Consider the following 24002-nt stretch of genomic DNA (forward strand, 5'->3'; position numbering starts at 1 on the left):
TACCCCACACAAGCTAAATCGATCATCCATTGTCATGCGCCTTCTTTTTCTCTCATGGGTTGTTAAAAGTTTATCCGAGCACACTATCCATAGAAATACTCGAACACGTTGGGGTCCCCTAAAATTCCATATTGGCTTCCACCAATTCTGAGTTCTGACCATCTCCTCCCGTATTGTTAGAGGCCACCAAATAAACTGATCTGACCGAGAAGCGTCAATTAGTATCCCATCTCCAAGCCAATGAGTATGCAGTTTCATCTTTACTAGGCGGAAACGTTGCTGCAAACTTAAAAAGGATATTATGCGGTAAAAGATCCTCAAACAACCGTCAATCCCAACACCCATTTGGTGTAACCATCGAAGCCACCAACGTTTATTCCCACATGTCACCAATTGGAAACCCAGCTTCTTAAGTATTATTTATTAATAATGGAGCCCACATATTATATTAATATGTTTTATATATATAAATAAGTATTTTCAAATTACAAATTAATTTATCAATATTAAAATTTTAAAACAAAAATCTATTATTATCAATTATTTATTATTCTAATTAAATTTTATTTTTTTAGTTTTCAGACATCGAGTACTGAAATTCAAGCCGAATCAATATTCTAAATTAGTATAATTTTTTAGTCCAAAATTATTTTCCTCTTTAAGTTTGGATAAATAACTAAATTCTTAGTAAATTCGCCCATAGCTATTGATATCCCAATTCTTAAGAAGCTACTTCCGGAATTGTGAATATAGTTAGTGATGATTGTGATACCTTGTTTGAGTACTAACCATCATATGCTAACTAAATCTCTACCATGGGGTCCATTAAAGATATTACCTTTGGCCCTAGAGGCCCCTGCGGCAATTAAAATGTTCCCATCTATTATTCAAAAAGTTGGTGTGAACACCATCACCATGCAAGTGGGGAGTTTGGCAGAGCAATGCAATATACGTTGAAGGCCAGCTTGGGGATTCTTTAATAATAGATAGGATGCATTTGATTCGTCAAATCTAAAATCTGTAATATTTTTCCTCAATCAACATATAAAAAAGAAATATTTGATTGGGTGATTTAAATGAAAACGACTTAGAAGTTAGGTGATCGAAATGAAAGAGTAAACATGATGTGGCATATATAATCAACTCTTATTAGAGATTTAATGTTTGAGTGATTAAAATAAAAACATCCTAAAAGTTAAAAGATATAATTGTAGAAATTTCATTTAATGCGACCAAAATAGAAATACCCAAAAAAATTAGGTGACCTAACTTGATAGTTTACCAACGATTAAATATAGCATTTGGAGAAGTATTATAAAAAATTGGGTTTGGGCAAATGAAATGGGTAAGAAAAAGCCCAACATAACATTATTCAGTGGAGTCCAAAAGTAGGCCTGAAAACAGCTAAAAGAATATCCCATCCATATAATTGGACCTACCAATATCTAGGCGTAGCCATTCTCCACCGTTCATCCACCAAACTTTCATCTTCATCTAACCACGATCTTTCTTTTCCCCTCATTTCTTTCATTTATCCTTAGGACAACGACAATATAAGCAACAAACCTTTTCTCTTCTGTTCATTGGATTTAGAGAGAAAAAACCCTTCAATTATGTTTTTAAGAAAACAAAGCTAATTATTATATTTATTGGTGTGGATAATTTAGTTACGAAAAAAAATAATATTCATTTTAGTTATTTATTTAATTTTTCATCTCTAAAATCCAATATGGAAATGTTAATGTTTGTTAATTTTGATGATGGGGCATCCAGGTGAATGCTACTTTAATAAGTAATTAACTTTTTAAAATTTTAAAAATATTTAAATTATTACTTTTTAATTTTTTTAACAAATTTTATATTTTTTTATTTTTAAAACAATTAATTAAATGCTAACGTGGCATCCACGTGTATGTGTCACAGGGCTAAACATTTTGTCTCGCAAACCGCGCGACCTTAGGCAATTTCTTCGAATCTGCCTAAGTCGATCGAACTCTCGCGAAAGTGATAATTCTTGCAGAAATTCTGTAAGGTACTGAAAATATAGCAGAAGCACACTTGAAACGAAAAAAGTAACAAATAATATAAAAAGCCAAGGAAAACAGTGCGCCAACTGTGTGAGTAAATGCTATCAAACATATTCAAACTATGAATGAAGTGATTACAAACGAAGGGTAAATCTCTATTTATAGTTGAGCTCCTCATAACCAACTATACAAATTGAGTTACATCAACGGTCAAGATTAGAACCTATTTATAGTTTCTAAATTATTGTTAGTAAAGAATTGTTTAACAGCCTAATTATCAGATTTTATGATAAAATTTTCAGGTGCTAAATATATAAGTAAAGTTTTTATTCCTTTTTAATAGCTAGAAGTCATTTTTCATATATAACATAATTAACCTCATTTGGTTTGAATTTTCCAAAACTATAACCACATTAATTCTTCATTATCAGTGGTTTTAGCTTTTAAAATACATCCCCAATGATTTTGTGATGCATTAGTTTTTAGAATTAATTTATCACATTGTTTAGGTAGATAAACTTTAGGATTCTGAGTTATTTCAGATTTTAAATTTTTTATTATTTCTGAGTCTTGTTTAGACCAACTAAAAGATGTGCCCTTTTTTAATTTTTCATATAACTCACCTATTTTTTCAGATAAATTACGAAAGAAATTTTTTCCATAATTAATTATTCCTAAAAATTGTTGAAGTTGTTTTTTATCTTCAATTTTTTCAGGAAATTCTTTTATTTTTACAATAATATGATCTTGGAGTTTAAGACCATCCGCAGATAATTTTAATCCTAAAAATTCTATCTCAGTTTTTTCTAGCTCTATCTTTTTAGGGCTTAATATAATTATATGTTTTAGGAATTCCTGAGAAATAATATTTAGATGTTTTTATGATTTTCTAGAGTTTTTGAAAAAGGCTCTAATAGTGATCATGATTATACCTAAATGTATATATCTGACCTGAGGATATATTTTTTTTAATCCTCTTGATTTTATCTTTAGTAAAAAGAGGGATTTTTGTTAATCCTTCTCTTGTACCTTTAGCGACTGTATTACCGCTAATTTTTTCTATATGTCTCTGAGTCCATATTTTAAACTTAGAGATCTTATATATTTCTTCTTTAGAAATATGATTTTTATTAATCTTTTCTATCATTTTATCGAAAAAGTCATTTTCTTCTCCAATTAGATTATCTAATTTAATATTCTGTTTTTCAGAATTAGGAATTTCTTCTAATTGATTATTAGAACTATTTCCTATATTAAACATAAATATATATTATTCGTTATTATCAGAGTCTGTTTCTGATATTAACTCATATAATATTTATTCAGGATTTATTTCCTTTTTAAATCATATTTCTAAATATTGTTCTTCAAGACTTTTAATTCATTTTTTAGTTTCTTTTCTTTTGTTAGAAAAGTTTTTGACTATATATCCTATCTTAACACTTAAAATATCTTTAAGTTTTCTAGAAGTTTTTCTTCTAAAAGACGGACTATAACTAGAAAATTTTTTAATACGTGGTTTCCATTTCTTTTTATGTAGATCTTTACTAATTGATTTTCTTGAATTTTCAAGATTTAACTTATCTATAAATAAGTTTTCTATTTTATTAGTCAAAATAGTAGTTGTATTTTGGATCATTTCAGAGTCTTTTAAAATAATACAACCAGTATTTTGATATTTATCTAAATCTTTAATGTTAATAAAGATTTGAAAATCCAATAAAAGCATTTATTGGATGTATTCAGTCTAATTTACATACAGGTGTAATAGGATTTAAAGTTAAACCAAATTACTTTATTTTCATTACAGACCCTCTAATAGAAGAGTGTCTTTACCTTAGGATTCAGACAAAAAATTCTAATATTAATGATTTTGCAGAAGATCTAGCAATCGGTTGGACTTCTATTAATGAATATACAAATAAGGCAAAAGTAGAAATAAAAGAGATTAATAACAAAATTATTGAACTCTTTGAACCAAACAGGTTTACTACTGAAATACAGCCGAAATTATTAGATTTAAGAGATCTATCAATACCAAGAGATTGGATGATAGAAAGAATTAATAGTTCTAGTACTTCTAAACCAGTAAGTACTATTGAATATATATGGTCTGATAATAAATTGTATTTTAAAAACAATTGTATAATAAATACAAATGAAAATTTGTTTGCTTAACAATTTCTTACTATATTTTGATTAGAAAGAGGGGTCACTTTCTTCTATTTGCGTAAAAAAAGATATTCAAAAAAATGTTCCATAAAATTTGAAGTGTTTTTAATTGAATTAAATTAGTGTATAATTTACTTGCCACTTTCACCCAAACCTAAATGGTAACATACGCGTACATGGACATCATTTATTCCCCCCAATCCTCACTCACCTACTCAACACTCGAAACCACGAAGAAGAGTGAGTCAGCTGAAAAAGACCCTCAACCTACTTCAGTTGTAATTATCTTCTTCGATATTTATCCATTCCGAGTTTCAATTAGTTTAGTTAGGTTTAGAGTATAACATAGGAAATGCCTTTTTGTCTTGGACATGCATGAAGCCTCTCTCAATCCATTGACATGAAATAAGTGTGCCAACAAAAGCCAGGGAAGATACTTTTAATCGAATAAAACTGCAACTACCTTCTTCCATTTCCCATCTCGACAAAAAGACCTTGTGCCATACATCAACAAACGGCATGCACTGCAATTTGCAACCCTTACAGGGAAGGAAACAGAGCACCAAACAAAGACACAGATCATAAACAACACGAGACCCAAAAAAACATAACATTGTTCCATCCCTAATATAAAAGAAATGAATGCCGTTATTTTCAAGAAGAACCGTGTCTCTTCTTCAGCTCCCTTCGCCTCTTTGCAAATACTTCTCCATGTCTCATGATCCAAAACCTTTCTATTTCTTCAGCTTTCCGACCCGGTATCCTACCTGCAATTAACCCCCACCTGCATATATACTGCTTCTTAATCATTGCACCCTTTTGATTCTGTGCACCATGAACAGGTATGATGAAATAATGGACCGACTAAATCCAGGGAACATATAAATTAGGTGAATAGGGTTCTACCATATATGTGTGGTAGTAATGTCTGATTTGTTATAGCGATGTTTTTGAAAATGATTAAGAGAGATGGGAATTTTTTTCTATTTCATGGTACCTTTACCTGTCCCCAACCAGTTTATACATTCTATAAATGAGATCTTCTTCTTGTTCAGACATATTTATGAACTCCCACTCAATGCTGCTCACCTCTGTCATAATACATTAACACCACCAAACACAGAGCTAACTTTAAAACCAAACCAGGAAGCATAAAAACGGAAACTGGGAAAACAAGACGAAACATCCAAAGCAATCAAAGAGGAAACAAAAAGGGATCCAGGACTTAACATACCTTCAAAACAGCAACTACCAGTCTCGGCTTGCTTCCGGTGACGTTTGTCCATTTCTTTTAGGCCCTGGTCGGGAAAAAAAAATTTGGCAGAGGGTTTAAAGAAAATGAGAGAAACCCAATACTCAAAAGTGGAAATTGTTAACAATAGAGAATCAGGGAAATTAATAGTTTCCTACTCAAAGAGGCAAAGGCAATTTATATAATTTGTAGGGGATATGAATAATATATATAAAAATGGGTCCCCCCTCCTTCACTTGGGAACAAAAGCAAACGAACGACAATGCGGAAAAAAAAAAAGCAACGAACGACAGGTCCTACCAAACAATTTAATTTAAACTGGTTGACTTGTAGTTGTCCCTGTTGAAAGACATAAGCCACCAGATCCAGGTCAGATTTTTCGTAGCACTAAGCAACACAAATGGCTGCACCGCCGCCCCCTTTTTCTTAATCTTCCCTAAACATAAAATTGGAATTCATAATCTACGTCAATCAACTAGTACTAACAGGGATAAATATTGGAGTTATGATATGAGGATGTTATTGAGGAGTTGGTTCCTTTAGTAATTGAAGCATAATTAAAATGTAAATTATTGATGGGCATGCACAAAACAGCACCTGTAGCAGTAGGTGCTGGGAACTTGTAATTGGGTTAATTAGAAATATGGGAGTGGGGACAATTCAAGCTTAAACTAATACTCCTAATTGTCTGATTCCATACTGGGAAAAGTGAGATTGACATCGATACGATGTGACAATTAAATCACGACAAACTAAACCTACCGAATCTAGCTCAAACCAAATATACACTCGTAATTATTTTTATTCATATTATATGCAAGTTATAGTTATCTTAATTTATATATATTTTAGGAATAATGATTTATTTGACGTTTCAATTTTTTAAAAATTCAAAAAAATATAAAAATTATTTTTAAAAATTAAAATCATTAATGACTATAAAATTTGTTTTTGAATATTTTTAAAATTTTAAAAATTAATATAATATTGATATGTCATCCGCGTGGCAATCCACATATATGTCACGTTAGTAAAGTTAAACAACGTTAATTATTTTTCATCAATTTTAAAGTGATCTGATAAAAAATACAAATTGAAAAAAAAATAAATGAATTATTAAAAAAATTATAAAGATGAAGTGTCAAAATATTTATTATTTCCAATCATTTGATAAAACAAAGTGCAAACATATATTTGGTAAAGAATAATTATGAAAAGAGTTTCCTTTTTGTTTCAGAAAAGAGCAAAGTCCATATATTGGTACAACACCTAAAAGATAATTAAGTTTTGTTGTTTTCTTTCTCATTATTAAGAAAGGGCAGATTAGCTAAGCTTATTTAATTAATTTCTCATTATCTATTACATATTAGTGCTGAGTAATTGAAGGGATGAATGTTTGGTAGAGTGTGAACAAGAAAATGGTCAAAATTTAAATATTTTTTTTAAATATTATTTAATACTTATCCATAGTACAACCAAGAGAAGCAGTTAGTAAAAAAAATTTATTTAAAATTTTTAAAATTTTAAATTAATAAAGATAATATTGTACTTTGGCTCTTCTAAAAATAATAAAAATTTAATTTAATCCTTTAAAAGTTATGAGGATATAGATTATTAAAATAATAAAATTATATAATTTTTTATTATTGTAAAAATCACAATTTAATTTTGAACCCTGTAGATCAGGTGCGAAACCAAGGGGATGGATGGCAAGGGGTCTCGGCCCCCTAAAATAAAAAATTTTCAATTTAGGCCTTTTAAAATTTTAAATTAATAAAGATAAAATTATACTTTCACCCCTAAAAATAATAAAATATTAATTTAATCTTTTAAAAATTTATAAATATATAAGATATTAAAATAATAAAAATTATAATTTAATTTCAAATTCCTAAAAGAAATTTCTGACTCCATCGTTATGGTATATATTTTAAATGTTTTGAGTTGAGATGAAGAAGCAGCGTGAGGCGAGGAGGTGTTTTTACTTTTTATTGAGTGAGTTTTGGGGGGCAGCTTTTGCGAATATCCATAGTGCCTTTTTCTTATTATTTGAAAGATCTACTTTTTGAGATTTTGAGCATTACTTCAACATTCTCATGTGTATATATATATGCAGCAAGTCTTTGAAAGTTCATCAACTGCCACACATATCCAACCTTAGCTAACTGATACTACCCATATGTTACTAGTATTTCAACATTACTCCATAATTAGTAACTAACATCCATTACTTTTGTCTTGTTAAGATTAATCGAGTTCTCTTGACTTGGTACAACGAAAATTTAAATTTTAATTAATCTTAAAAAAGTAAATATTCGATTAATAAATCTTCATTTCAAATTTAAGCTCGAAGATATAATCAGAATTGGATAGTTGTATGTTGGCATTAAATAGATGTTGGGATCTTGTGTTACATGTTCCACTCCACTCAAATTAGTGAAGAAAAATGTAATTTGATATTTGGAGGCTCTAGCACATGTGAATTAATAAGAAGAAAGACCTTGAAAATTCCAGAGAAGAAGCCCAACTAACAGCACTCTTGGGTGCCAAACAAGGTGAAATATTTGATGATGAGATTCGGACTGATGCATCTGAAAATTGTTCAACACTGACCAAACTATTTCAACCAGCGCTTGCAGAATGCAGCAGAGCCATGGTGCTGAGAGAAAAATAAATTGTTGGTAATTTCTAAGAGGTGCATTGCTTCTCCTTTAACATTAACTAATATAGTAATATGCACACACAGAGTACTGGGTCTGGCTGTCAGAATCTTTAGTGACCTAAATAGTAGCAAATAAATAATTAATGAAAACACGTGCATTGCCCAAAACATCTTCACAGCAACTGAATGTTGGTTGAATTTTGTTAGGCAAATATACCTCTAAATGCAGGATCAGTTGGAACTCAATCAAGTAAGAATTGAAGGTAACTTTACGCCAATACTCTAATCTAGATTATTCCGCGTTAAAACTTTTCCGTTCTAAATCAACTGATTCACTTCTATTTACTAACATAAAGTTTCTGTAATTAGATTAAAGAGTAAATTAATTCTTTTTATTAAAAATTTCATTTATTTATACTATTAAAAACTAGCATAGTTGACGTACAGAAACCAATTTTTAACAGGATAAATAGGTGAATTTTTTAACCGAAAAACTAATTTACTCTTTAATCTAATGCATAAATACTAATTTACTCATTTTCTTAGTAGAGGGGTAATGTAACAGCCTAATTTTCAGTCGTGTTGGAAACAGTGATTCGAGATCACTAAATCTGACCAGTGAGTTTTAAAATTTAATAAACTAATAATTATGGGTCAAGTGTGAATTTAGAAGAATTTTTGAATTAGTGAATTTTGTGATTTATTAAATTTTGTGATTTAAAAAGAATTTAATAGGTAAATTGGGTCTAAAATGAGGTATCGAGACCTCGAGTTCATAAACCGAGCCATAAATATTTTTATAAATATTTATGGAGTGTCATTGAGTTAGTATAAAAGTTTCGTTAGAAAATTTTAACGTTTCGATAGTCAATTAATTAAAAAAGACTAAATTAAAAATAGTACAAAATTTATTAAATTATGATTAAATAGCTTAAGTGATAAATAAGGAGGGATTTAAGGCATAAATATGCCAATAAGGGATAGTTGAGACGGCATTAGAAAAGAAAAATCTGGAAAAGTGATGTAATAAGGGCAAAATTAGAAATTTTGTAAAAGTTAACAAATAAAAATCTTAATTAAAAGAGTTTCTAGGCAATTCTGCATATTTCTCAGCCAAAAACACCATTGAAGAATCCCTCCAAGCTGGTTGTTCATATATTTGAACCTTTTAAGTTTAATTCTTGATTATTTCTTGTAAATTTTGTGATTTTGATACTTTTACAATTACGTCCAACTAATTATTTCATTAGTTATTGATTTCATGGCTGATTTTGAAAGTTACTATTGATGAGTGCTGGATTTTTATGATGAATGAATATGGAATTAAAGCTTTAATTTTATTATATGATGATTTTATTAAGTAATTTTGATAGAAATTGATTGAGTAGGGACCAAATTATAAAAATTGTAAATTTTAGGGGTAAAAGTGTAAATTCATAAATTGAAAGGCGTAAATTGTGAAGTAAATTAGTATTGAATAAGATGCTAATGAATGGAAAAATTTATACTATAGATCGGGAATCCGAAGATAAACGCGGAAAAGAGAAAGTATCGAACTAGTTTCTAAACTTTTACAACTCCTACAAATTGGCCCAGGTAAGTTCATACAGCTGAACTTTTATGAGTAATTGTTAATGTGGGAATGATATATTGTATCAATTCGTATATTGTTGTTGAATTATGATTATGGTAAAAATGAGAAAAAAAATGAGATTGTTAATTCAAATTAAGGGATACGCAGGATTGAGTACATACGTTCGGTAATCAGTGAGGAATTGACGAATAAGTTCATGGTGAATCCATGGCAAATTGTGAAAAGTAGGTATGGTGTTTTAGTGAAGAAAACCATATTGAGTTGTGAAAAGTAGGTATGGTGTTTCAGTGAAGAAAACCATACTGAGTTATAGCATTGTAAAATATTCAAGCAAATCGTGGCACCGGGCAAACGATGTACTCAAATCCGTAAGACGATCCTTATTTTGGACAAGTATTTAAAAATGTAATTGAAGCTAAATGTTGGAATATAAGTTGACATCTGATATTGAGCTCGATTGAATAAATTCATTGTTTGAAATTGTGGTTGGCAGGAAATGTTGAATTTTTATTTGTTTATTAATATTGTTAGTGAAATTTTGGTAAGATTTTATTATAAGCCTATGAACTTACTAAGCTTTCTGCAAGCTTACTTGTGTGTGTTTATTGTTTCGTGTAGATTGATATATATATTAGGAGGATCAGATCTACATCAACGATAACACTATCCAGATTTATTCCGGTGGATTTTGTTAAACAACTTTTTGCTTTATATGGCATATATTGGGACTTGGTCGTTTTGTGTGTATTCTTATAATATGGCTAAGGAGTAGCAAGTAAATTTTCGATAATGAATTAACTATTGAATTGGTTATATAAGAACGTGATTTGGTGTTGTGTATGCTTAAATGATAGTTAATACAAATAAATTATAAAAGAGTAAAAATTTGCAATGGGACAGTTTTTGAACAGCAGCATTGACGTGAATTTGAAAAATCACCAAGAATGGTGGAAATTGAATTAGAGAGTGAATAAGATATAGAATTAAACCTGAATGAGCCTATTTACATATGAAAGAAATAGAGTAAGTAAAAGAGTTGTATATTTTTAGATATTTGAATTTTAGTGAGACAGGATCAGAATAGCTTTTGAAATCCTCTATTCTGAATTTAGAAAATCATTAAAAATTGTACAAAGATAATTTGAAGTTATAATTTATATGTTTAGATTCCTTAGTGAGTCTATTTTCAATAAAAATAAATGAGAATCTTATCCAAATTCTGTACATTGAGATAATTAATTTTTAGTGAAGAGGGGTCAGAGCTGTCGAACAGTGAAACAGGGGAAACTTTAAAGAATAAATTGTACTAATTGGCTAAACCAAAAATTCTGAAAATTTTATGGTAAGAAGATATATGAGTCTAGTTTCGTGAAAAATTTACAGATCTAAATTTTGAGTTTTGTAACTCGAGTTATAATTAAATTAGTGATTGTTACGCAGGTGAACAGTTTTATTGTGAATAGTAAAATAAATTGTTTTAATTTGATTAAGTATTCGGAAAATTTTTAATGTTTCCGGTTTGGACCCGAACCGTTTTTATAGCATGATTTAGGGTCTTGAGATTCCTTTTTAGGGAGATATTGAATGAAAGTGAGTGAATTAATTTTAAAAGCAAATTTTTATACTCCGAACTAGTAAGTTAAGTCAGGTAATGTAATATCCCGAAAATTACTACTGTAATACCCGAAAATTACTACAATAAGAAAGTAGGTATCCTTGATAGTAAAATAAGGAAATAAAGTGACAAAAAGGGAAATTTTGAGTTATGGCAACATTGAGAATTATATTATGACATTAATTCATGAAAGGATTAAATCGCAAAAGTGAGAAAAGTTTTGTTGCCCAAGAGTAAATACTCAAAATTTGAGGGGTTAAAGTGTAAATATGAAAAACTTAAAGGGCCAATAGTGTAAATCTTTTAAGGGTTGCATAATCTAGAAACTAAGGAAAATGGATGAATTAGGGCCAAATTGAAAAGGTGAAGAATTTTGAGAGACTAAATCACAATTTTACCAAATTAAGTGATGACTCAATGGTGGAATTTTTAAAGATTATGAAGGGCAAAATGGTCAATTAAAAGAGAGAGAAATCTAGAAGGCAATGATGATGCTGGTGATATTTTAGATTAATTAATTAAATAAATATTAGTTTATTAATATTTTAATTTAATTTTTAAATGATATTTTATTATTTTATTATTATTCTATTTAGTATATATATGGAATGAAAGATGAAGAATCTTCATATTCTTCGATGCAACCAACGTGAGAAGAGAGGAAAAGAAAGAAAATTTTGCTTTCTTTACAATTTGGCCCTTCCACCAAAAATTTACCATTTTCACTAAGAAATCAAAAGAATTTCCATAGCTTCCAAGAGAGAAAAATAACAAGGAGACAATGGGGAGCTAGAATATCAAGTTAGATTCAAGAAATAGAAGCTGGAGGAGAGAAAAAATCTAGTTAAAGATTGAAATCAATAGCACAAGGTAAGAACATCAAGATTTCAATATATTTTTAAGTTTGATATTATTGAAAAAACATGGAAATAATGTTATAGTGGAGTTTTCTTATATAATTTCTTATGTTCTTGATATATTAGTGAAGAAAAATAGGTGAAAGTGATGGGAAATATTATAGAGAAAGGGAATAAGGGAGTTATACACCTAGTAATCAACATTTTCCACTAAAACAGTTTTGGACAGCAGGAGTAGTCTAAATTTGAAAAATCACCATAAATCATGAAAATTTAATTAGAGGATGAAAAAAATATGGAATTAAATCTTATTGAGTCTAGTTTCTTATAGAATAAACGGTGTAAGCAATGGAACTGTAAATCATGAGTTATAATAAATATTGTGAGATAAGGTCAGAATGATTTCGGGTTCCCCTGTTCTGACTTTGAAAAATCATAAAAAATTGGAGAAAAATGATTAGGGGCTAAAATTTATATGTTTAAAATATTTAATGAGTCTATTTTCAATATAAATAGACGGAAACATTATCCGAATCTTGTACAAGGAGATAATTAATTTTTATTGAAGAAAGGTCAAAACTGTCAGACAGCAGAATAGGGATGAATTTAAAGAATAAACTGTACTTATTGGCTAAACCAAAAATTCTGAAAATTTTACGGTAAGAAGATATGTGAGTCTAGTTTCAGATAAAATTTTCGGATCTTAGTTCAGAGTTCTGTAGCTCAAGATATAAATAATTTTGTGACAATGACTCAAGTGGACAGCTTTGAATGAACAAATAAATAAATAGTGAAATTATAGATAATGTTACATATAAGCATGTTATATACTTTAAGGATATGGAATGGAGAGGAGGAGGAAGAAAATATATGATTATTCAACTAGCATGAGTTTTCATTAAAAATGACTAATTTGCATGTTTTAGGCTCAGGGACTAAATTGAATAAAAGTAATATTTAAGGGTAAATTTATAAAAGTGTCAAAAAGTGACCAAATTGCATGAAATGAATTGTTTTATTATTTAAATTAATAAATTGAATGAAATATTAATTTATATCAAGATTGAGTGGAAATTCGAGAAAAATAGAAAATTACCAAAATGTCCCTAAATTTTGGTATTTCTGCAATTTAGCCTGGTAAGTTCGTGTAACTTGAATTATATTCTTATATGATTGAAATATATATATTAGATTGAGAAATTGATTTGAATTGTGAATTTAATGAAATGAAAATGAAGCTTTGAATTACAAGTGTAAATATCGGGTCTCGTAGGCCCTATTTGTCATGAATATAATATTTCGAGGATATGTTGTAAAGAATTATAAAATAACATTAATAATTTAAAAGTTTTAATTCGGATGAAACTTTGTAACTCGGTTCAATACATATGCAAATGTATGTCTTCTAGTAATGCCTCGTACCCCATTCCGGCGTCGAATACGGGTAAGTGGTGTTACAATGTGACATCGCCAGATTCGGTCATAACATTTAGACTGGGTTTGGGGTGTTACAGGTAGTGCCTTGTGCTCGACTTCGGCAACGGTCTCAGGTAAGGGGTGTTACAGGTAAACCGTGATTTGACTCCTGATATAGGAGCCTTTGTAGTATTTTAAGCACCCATCGGCAACTTTTTATAATTTGCACATCAAACGTGCAAATTAAAGATATATGGAAATTAAAGCTAAAGATGCCTCCTTTTACAAATTCAACCATTAATTGTTACAATTGTACACAGCATTGGCGTTCAGTATATATATGTATCGCATTGGAGACAATAAACAAGTTTGGGTCCTAGACATTACCAGATATCTAAACAAAAATGCTTTAGGTTCCTTTTTAACCTTCTTCCTCTACTTCAATGTACATACGATATACCACTGTGAATGGCCGGCAAGAGCTCATGAAAAACATCATGGATGCTTGAAGCTTATCTGCAAGCTTTGATGTGTATGCCTACTTCATATATGCAAGGGGCATCGTTTCCTGTTTAGAAATTTATCCTAATTTACAGTTTATTTCATTCAAGCTTAGCTCAAAGAAATAATGATTTACATGCAAGATGCAGTTTGAATAAAAGATTCCATGTGCTAATTAACATTTGGGGATGCTTGTCAATTCCCATATCTGCCATGCCATGTCAATTCATGTTACTTGAACTTACGTCCTCTTGATTGTTGTGAGAACAACAGTACCACTAAAATAAGGACACTTCTCTTTTGATAATGATAATAATAATAATTTGAGATTCAATATAATTCATATGCAAAACTGATTCAAACCGAAACCCCTCGACATTTTTCACCCGAATGCGACATGACTTCTATGACCATACTCAATTTACCCCAAAACAGTAGAGGTCTATGTAATGGCCCAAATTTAAGGTTATCGAAACAGTGATTTCGGGACTAGAGGTGTTCATGGGCTAGGAGGTCCGGCCCGACCCGACAGCCCGCCCAAAATATGGGAGGGTTTGGGTAAAAATATAGGCCCGAAATATGAGCTTGGGCAAAAAAATGATGCCCGTTTAGAAAACGGGCCGGGCCTCGGGCACCACTTTTTTGGCCCGAGCCGGGCCGGCCCATGAACACCTCTATTCAGGACCACAAATCCGATGAGAAAAAGTTATTTTTATTATATTTCTATGGCCTACAATTTCACGGGAATATTTCGTGAAAATTTCATTCAAAAATTTTGACGTTTGGGCACTCAATTTAGTTAAAAGGACTAAATTGTAAAAAGTGCAAAAGTTGAGTTCTATATGTTAGAGGTGTCCAATTTTTATGAAATTTTAAATTGGAGGTCTTTATATAGTAATTAGACCATTGGTTAAGTTGGTGGACAAAAATGGATATGGTTAGGCATGTTTCCAAAGTTTTTCAATAATGGCATTTTAGTCATTTAGTTATTAAAATGAATTAAAAATAAAATTAAAAGCCAATTTTTGATCATCTTCTTCATTAGGCCAAATTTAGCAAGGGGAGAAGCCATAGTTAGGGTTTTCAAGCTTCCAAGCTCCATAATCAAGAAGAACGAAACTCGAGGTTAGACAAAGGAAAGAATAAAGTTGAAGGCTAAGTTGGTGAATTTGGCTATATTTTGTACCGAGTATTGTAAAGCTACTTTCGGGAACTTAAAGACGTCGGAGATCGTCCACACTATCAACGACAACAACTTGGTATTTTATGATGAACCATATTTGGGTTATGGCATGTATAGGGACTTAGTTATTTTGAATGTTTGTATTTATGATTTTGCTAAAGAATGATATGTAAGTATTTGATGATGAATGGTTGTTAAAATGGCTAAGTATGAAGATGTTTGTTGTTACAAATGTTTAGGTGATAAATCATGCATGGAAATCATGAAAGAGTAAAATTTGCAAAGAAACAAATTTCAAGCAGCAACAGTAATGTGAATTTGAAAAATCACCTAGGATATTATAAAACGAATTAGAAGGTGAATGATATATAGAATTAAAATTTATTGAGTCTACTTTCATAGAAAAATAATTGTGTAGCAAAATTAATTTTATATTTTAAGATATATGAATTTTAGTGAGACAGGGTCAGAACTATTTTTGGAGTCCTCTGTTCTGAGTTTAGAAATCATTAAAAATTGTACAAAAATGGTTATGAGTTTTAGTTTATATTTCTAGATTCCTTATTGAGTTTATTTTCTGTAGAAACAAGTGAGAACACCATATGAAAATCCTACAATAAGAAATCTTATTTTTAGTGACAAGAGGTCAGGATAGTCGAGTGGTAAAACAAGGGAGACTTTAACTAATAAACTGTACTAATTGGCTGAACCAAAAATTATGAAAAAATTATGCTAAGAATACATATAAATCTAGTTTTAGGGAAAATTTGCGGATTTAAATTTTGAATTTCGTAGCTTAAGTTATAACAAAATTAGTAACTGTTGCGCAGGTGGACAGCTTTGTTGTGAATAGTGAAATTAATTTCAAAAGTAAAATTTTATGCCCCTAATTTTTAAGTTAAGCAATGCCTCGAGCTCGACTCTGGCAATGGTCTTGGGTAAGGGGTGTTACAGTCTATCCCTTTTCCATTAAACCAAAGAGATACACGTCTTTAGCATAAAAATGGTTTCATTATGAGGTTTCAAGAGGATTTGACCATAGAACACTGACCTCCTGGTATTGCCTCGTAATAGGGGTCAAAAGTGGGGCAAATCTGGAGGTATGGTAATCGGTTTCAGTGACCGTTGCTGTGGTCGTGAAATAATTGTTGGTTACAAAGGGACCTTTGTGATAGCCCGAAATAGGGCCTAATTGGAATAGTAGTTTCGTAACCACAAATCTGAAGTGAAATAGTTTAATTTTATAAATTTTTATTAATTACCGATTTATTGAAATATTGTGTGAAAATATGGATAGAAAATTTTATAAATTTCTACCATTTAATTTAAATAAAATTAAAGTTTAAAAATTGGCTCATTCATGATATAATTGTAAATTGATTAGTGAGGTTAGATAATGAATGTTTGAAGTGTTAATTACAAGTTTTACTAGATGAATTTCGATGAAAATGTTGAAAAAAGACTAAATTGTGAAAGATGGTAAAGTGTGCATAAAGTTGTGATTTTGTGAAATTGAGGGCTGTTATGAGCATGAAATATGATTTAGTGAAGTTTGAAATTTAAGAATTTAGTGAATTTTATTTTTACGAGGTTTGGGACAAAAGCGGAATTTTTGAAAAGTTATGGGAAAAAAATGTAAGTTTGCCAAAATATTGTGTATGAATTGTATTTGAATGGAATATTGATAAAATGCATTAAATTGTGTTAATATAGATGAAGAAAGAAGAAATAGTGGAAGTGGTCGGGGAAAAGCGAAACTTATCGACTAAATTACAAAAATAGTCGTTTTGCATCCGAGGTAAGTTATGTGTAAATAATAGCAATATATTTTTATAAATTGTGAATTTTATTTGATATGTGAATCAATATTGAATGTGGAAGGAAAATTGTTCATGAATTATTCAAGTGATAAAGTGTTAAAAATAAAGTGTTAAGTGTAAATTCCCGGTTGAACTTAGGAATAGAAGTGGATACAAGTGACATGTCACTAGAGATCAGTGTTACAATGTTACAGTGAGTCCCGGGTGCTGGGTGATCTAGCATGTGTTGCAGACACCTGATAGATTGTGTGAGCAGGCCCGTGGACATTTCAGTGTTCTTGATCAGTGGTAGCTTCGGCTACATATCAGTGTGGCATTTATGTGCTAAATCTCTACGTATCTGTGTATATTCCGAGTGTTCAATGGGATTAATAATGAGTTAAAGTGAATATGAAATGAAGTGTGCATGGAGGTACGTTTAAAAGAATGAGCATATGTGATAAATGTCAAGTGTATAAGTGCATGTGCAAGTGCAAGTGAAATGGGTAAGATTATGCATGTGTAAGTGATTAAAATTGCTAAGAAATGTTTGATTAGTTATAGGAGAGAAATGTCAATTATTAAATGAGTACTTATTGTTTACATGTAACTTACTAAGCTATTTGTAGCTTACACATTTTCTCATTTCCTTTGTTTTATAGTGATTTGAGCTTGTTCGAATTGGGGATCGTCGGAGCTCGTATCACACTATCATAACCATCTCAGTATTATGTTTTTTTCGATGTGTTTAAAACTATGGCATGTATAGAATCTTAATCATTTTGAGTATGTTCATATGATTGGCTAAGATTAGCTATTGAAATGGTTAGTAAAGATTATGTTTTGGTGTTTTGTATGTGTAAATGGTAGCTAATACAAAAAAGCAGTTTCTTTGACAGCAGCAGTGACGTGAATGTGAAAAATCACCATAAATAATATAAATGGAATTAGAGAGTTAATAATATATAGAATTAAATCTTGTCAAGTCTACTTTTACATGAAAGAAACGGTGTAGGCAAAGGAATTTTATATTTTGAGATATTTGAATTTTAGTGAGACAGGGTCAGAATGGTTTTTGAAGTCCCTTATTTTGACTTTAGAAAATTATTATAAATTGTACAGAAATAATTATGGGTCATAATTTATATTTCTAGATTCCTTAGTGAGTCTATTTTCAAAAGAAACAAACGATAACCTTATATGAATTCTGTATAATAAGATAATTTATTTTTAGTGCCAAGAGGTCAGAACTGTCTAGTAGTGAAACAGGGGAGAATTTAATGAATAAACTGTACTAATTGGATAAACCAAAAATTCTAAAAATTTTATGGTAAGAAGGTATATGAGTCTAGTTTCAGGAAAAATTTACGGATTTAAATTTAGAGTTTCGTAACTTGAGATATAATTAAATTAGTGACAATCGCGCAGGTGGACAGTTTTGTTGTGAACAGTGAATTTAATTTTAAAAGTAATTTTTTATGCTCCGAATTGGTAAGTTAAATTGGATGACATCTCGTACTAGATTCCGGCGATGGTCTCAGGTAAGGGGTGTTACAGCCTTAATGGCTTTCAGTATCTACTACTCCGAACCATCTTGCAACAACATCCTGCATATTGTCCTGCTGAAAGCAGATGAAACATAACAACCTGGAAGCTCATTGTTTTTGTTTAGCGATGGCTGTATGAACATGTAGGACAATTTGAATCGACAGTCGTCACCAATAATCTACAAAGCAATGCTACCTTGAGAATAATACAAGTTGCACAACCAAGTGCAAGATTTATAAATCACTTTCACCCTCAGTTTAAAAGCATTTTCATGGAAGCATTATAGTGTTGCTATTACAGCATCAAAATTTGAAGTCTACAACCTGAGGATAAGAAATCAAATATTAGGGTGTGAAGCATTCAGCCTAAAATTTAACTGATGTGAAGATAATATCAGTTTGTCGTGTAGTGGAGAATGCCAATTTCATTCCTGGTAGTACAAACAAGTGAGGGTTTGACACACATGAAGTAGAGTGTGGGGATAATTCATAGTTCTTATCCAAATGAACTAAAAGTGTATTCCAGGCTGACCCAGTTAATTTAGTAATAAACCAATTGAGAGGAACCAGGTTTGCAGTAGTTCAATTCAACAATAGGGACAACAGAGGGAAAGAGCTAATCACGAGTTCTCTTAGAGGAGTACGTGTCGGAAGTTCACGTCAGCAAAGATGAGTGATTGGTTAGTCCAGTGGAACTGTCCAGCGTGGTAGGTCTAAACTCAAGAAAAATCGTCACAAAGATCTTTGAGTTAGCGTACTGGTTTCTGCTCCTTTATATGACTCAGAAGAAAAAAAAACAAAAAAAAAATTTGGTGCAGTTGTTGCTTAGTGTACCCGCACTTTCTGCACTCAAATTCAGAGGCTGAGAACTCAACAACTATCAAACACAAAAATCCCTACAACAAACTATAAACAACACACACCCCCCAATATGTACAAAACAAAGAAGAAAAGAGTAAGCTGTTGCTTAAAAGGGTTCTCCAAATCCATCTACCAGGCTGTATCTACGAAAGCCTCCATTTTTTCTTATCTTACATAAATATTTACAAATATGACCATAATAACGTACATTACCACCACTGGACAAAACCCAGATTGCCATAAACATTAACAGTAAAATAGAGAAATGAACCCCATCTTCTTAGACTTATAGGGAATCAGCCTCCGAACCGCATTATACAAAACAGAAAAACTTGGAGGCTTATATTAAGAATTTGAAACCTCACAGATTATACTTTAACTACAGAGGCATTAAACAAGGAAAAGCTAAGAAAGGAAGGGGGTGGAAAAAGTGTTGCATATCTCTCTGTCCATTCAAGCAAAGTGGTCACCAAAATTCCACCTTATCAATTAGTACCCGTTGATAGGTTGTGTTTGGTCCAGCACAGCCATCCTCTCTGAAACATCGGCTAATGACTTGAGATTACATCGGATAAGAGCCTCCACAAAGTAACAAGTTTCATCCTTGGTGTTCCCTTCTGGCACGTCCACAGCGAATGATTCGATCACCATTGTTCCTGGCCTTCCTTCAATAACCTCTGGATGGACCGTTATGATTGACGAATAATTCTGCCATACATACAAGTTAACAAGATTCCTACTTTTTCTTCTTCTTTTAGAATATAAAAAAAAATAAAAGTAAAAAGGGAGAAAGAAAAATTGTTGTTTATACCCTGAGACGGTGGTCGCCTCCGACGATTTTCATGCCGAGAATGTGCTCTTCGTCATCGAGAAGCTCTAATCGTTCGGTGCTGGTGGTGGCCGGAAGGCCAGATTTAACGTTGACTTCTCTGACGCTACCGATTCCGAGGTCCCCTTTCATGATGCACCGGCTTACGAACGGCTTGTACTTCTGCGGCTGATCAAACCGCCTTACCAATGACCATACCTTTCATAATTTAATCAAAACCATAACCACTATTATTAGTTGCAATAAAATTAATTAAAATTTCAAAAAAAAATAATATACCAACTATTTGGACATGAACTTTTACTTCTAATTTTGAAAAAAAGTACTAAAATAGTTGGCTTTTAACAGTAAAACATGGACATAAATTTGAATTTTTCTCTTTTTTTAATAATTAAATCTAAAAAAAAAAGAGATGAAGATTTAGTAGATGAAGAGGAAGATTTGGGAAGAGAGAGAGGTGAATCAGAGGTAGAGAGACAAACTTACGAGGTTAACAGGAGCTTTGACATGTTTGACAAGAGCAGAGGAGCACTGGTCGTCTCTGATGTCGTGCCTGTGGTGTCTCCGAATGTATTGCGCCTCCATCATACCGTAAGCATCACCACCGTTCATTTGTTTTCTGATTGATATATCTAATCAATGAGCAATCACCTCTGTATAAATAAGAAGGTGAAAATTACAGGAGAGTTCCGCAGAGATAAGCTCTCTTTGGTTTGGCTTGGGTTATTGCAGGAGACTTGGCTTGGATTTACAAAAAGGAAAAAGGGACTTCAAACTTAGGACTTAGCTTTTAGTTTAAGAATTTAGGTTGAAGGCTTTGGTTTGCTCTTAACTTGGCTTCCCAGTCTATCAAAAATGAAAAATCTATAAATCCACCGACAAGTTCTTTTGTTGATAAAAGCAAAAAAAAAAAATGCTCATAGCCCTCCTTTTAGCTTTCCCTACTGGACCCACTCTCTCTTCAATTTGCCCTTATCTTCATACCATCTCCACTCCCTCTTCCAATTGGAGTGGTTTTCCATTTCATTGGATGGTTTTTTCCTTTTTCTTTTTTAACTTTACTCTTACAAATAAAATACAATAAATATATATTTCCGAGTAATATACACATAAAATTATGTATTTTTAATATTTATTCCATGATTATAATAGTTTAATTCATGCCAAAAATATTAACTTGCAATTTTAAGAAGATGTTTTGCAAAAATTAAAATAAATATTTCGTGGCAAATTTTAAATCAAATAAAATTGGATCAAATTTTAGTATAAGAAGTATATATTAATAAACTGATTGAGCCGATCTAATTCAGTCGGAGGTCAGTTAATGATTTTTTGGAAGTTTGGTTATCAGTTAATTCAATTCAAAATCGAATAATAATTAACGAATTAATTGAACTTAATAATTCATAATACAAATTATATGTAGTTTTAATTCAGTTAATTCGGTCAAATGAACACTATCAAATTTTTTTATATTTTTTATACTAGTTTTAACTAAAAAAGCAAAAATATATAAATTTCGGTTAATTTTATTTGAAAAATTTTGGTTCGGTTAAAGGATTAAAAAATTTAGTTAATTCAGTTAATACTAGTTCGATTCGATTAACCGAAGGGTTAACCATTTGAGCACCCCTAATTAAAACCAAGTAAAATATTCATCATTTAATGTAAATATTTATTAAACTGAAAAGATAAAAATATTTTTTGTAAGATTAAATTATTGTTTTGTTTATTTTATGTAAAAAATAATTGACAACATAAAAATTTTTATGTAAATGTATATTTATTTTATTATAATAAAAAAAACAGAATGATGGGTTGAATGAAATGGTAAAATTAAAGTTTAAAAACAATGATGAACTATGTTCAAAGAAATTGTTTTAAAGTTACTTTTTGTTTAAATTGATTTAAATATATTTGTATAAAAAAATAAAAATAAAAACACCTTAAATAATATTTGTTACTTTAAAAAATTTAGTTAATTAAATCGATATTCAATTGATTTATAGTATCAATTTAATAAATAGATTTAGATATATAATTAATCCTATGCTAGACCTAGTGGGTGAGATGCTTTTGAGAAAAAACTTTACATGTAAAATTAATTATTTAAGAAAGTAAGTTTTTTTTAAATAATAGTAATTTTAAAAGAGTGGAATGATTTTTATAATTTAGAGTTTTATAGTCGTAGATTCGTCGTCTCAGGTGTACACGTTACGCCCCCTCAGCAATATTTTGGTTCAGTCTGTCGAACTTCGTAACTTGTGTAACAGCCCGATTTTCAGTGGTGTCGAAAATAATGGTTCGATGTCACTAAATTCGACGAGTAAGTTCGTTAATATTATTATTTAATATTTACGAGTCAAATGTGATTTTTTTAAATGCATTCCCGGGACTCTATTCCGGTAAATCGGATTCGTAAATATTTTTGATAAATATTTACGAAGCTAGTTGTGTAGTTAATTAGGTTTTGATTAGGTGAGTTTGACTTAATTAAGGTTAATTAGATAAAATGACTAAATTAAATTGATTGTGAAAGTTTAATTATGAAATAGAAAAAAATTAAAAAGATCAAAGAAGCAATTATGCCATTACTTAAAGTTGAGGCCCATAAGTAGATATTTATTTTAAAATCTAAAGTTAAAATATATTATAATATAATAATATTATTACTTAAAAGTTAAGTATATATATATTATATATATTATATTATATAATAAAAACAAACAAATAGAAAAGAAGGAAGAAACAGAATTGAAAAACGAAAAAGGGAAGGGAAGAAGGAAAGAAAGAAAAGGGAAAATTGGGGTTTTGAAGTTACAAGCTTAATTTGGTAAGTTAAATTAGTCCATTTTTTTATAATTTTGATGTTTTTGGAATCCTAGAACAAAATACTGCTTGATTTAAATTGAAATTTTGAAAGTTAGTAAATTTTTAGATGTTGTTCATGTTGAATTAATTGATGAATTAGGGGTTAAATTGGTTGAATTTCAAGTTAGGAGTTAGTGAAGGGTTGATTTGTAAAAAAAACATAAGTTTTGAATAGTAGGGACTAAATTGAGAGAATTTAAAAATTAGGGATTTATGGTGAAATTAGAGAGTTAAATTAGTTTAAAGTGGGAATGGAATGAAAATATGAAATTAGTTTTGAGAATAAAAGTTAGTCTCGGTTTAGGGGCTAAATTGGAATTTAGGCAAATATTGAGTAAAATTTGAAATATTTAATGTGAGATTGAATGGTGTTGTATTGATGATTTTTAATTGTTTTAATTCCGTAGCTAGCGTTGTACCGGAATCCTCAACTAAAAAGGAGAAAAATATAGTTGACGAGGAATAGCTCGAAATTCCTGGTTTGTATTTCTATAATCCGAATCTAATTATTAATTGTTGTATTTTGATTAAATGTTACAATTGAAATGGATTGTCTTGATATGTGATGAAATTATATTGGTTGAATTGAATTGGAATATATATTATGAATATATATATATATGTGTAAATGTGAAATTGTGCAAATATGATAATTGAATTATTTTTTATATGTATAAAATTCAGTTTTAATGCCTAAGTAGACGGAATTTAGAACTACTGGGATATTAGTGGCATTCCATTAAGGAACTTTAGCGCGCTCTCTGATTATTAGCACGTTGGTGCTCTCTGATTACTAGCACGGCAGTGCTATCTATT

General features: G+C 30.4%; 2 protein-coding genes across 2 annotated transcripts; both read right to left on the bottom strand.

Moving 5' to 3' along the window:
- Positions 1-4647: 4647 nt before the first annotated feature.
- On the bottom strand, positions 4648-5638 carry LOC107923100 (transcription factor CPC). The gene is made up of 3 exons (XM_016853309.2): positions 5434-5638; positions 5203-5290; positions 4648-4983 (listed from the first exon to the last, which is right to left on the bottom strand). The coding sequence occupies exons 1-3, from the start codon at positions 5483-5485 to the stop codon at positions 4854-4856; spliced, it is 270 nt and encodes an 89-aa protein (XP_016708798.1). The 5' UTR covers positions 5486-5638; the 3' UTR covers positions 4648-4853.
- A 13990-nt stretch (positions 5639-19628) lies between these two features.
- On the bottom strand, positions 19629-21359 carry LOC107924725 (abscisic acid receptor PYL9). The gene is made up of 3 exons (XM_016855298.2): positions 20802-21359; positions 20298-20513; positions 19629-20194 (listed from the first exon to the last, which is right to left on the bottom strand). Exons 1-3 carry the CDS (start codon positions 20925-20927, stop codon positions 19976-19978), a joined length of 561 nt encoding a protein of 186 aa, XP_016710787.1. The 5' UTR covers positions 20928-21359; the 3' UTR covers positions 19629-19975.
- Positions 21360-24002: the final 2643 nt, after the last annotated feature.

Source organism: Gossypium hirsutum, chromosome D11, assembly GCF_007990345.1.
Source record: "Gossypium hirsutum isolate 1008001.06 chromosome D11, Gossypium_hirsutum_v2.1, whole genome shotgun sequence".
Taxonomy (NCBI): domain Eukaryota; kingdom Viridiplantae; phylum Streptophyta; class Magnoliopsida; order Malvales; family Malvaceae; genus Gossypium; species Gossypium hirsutum.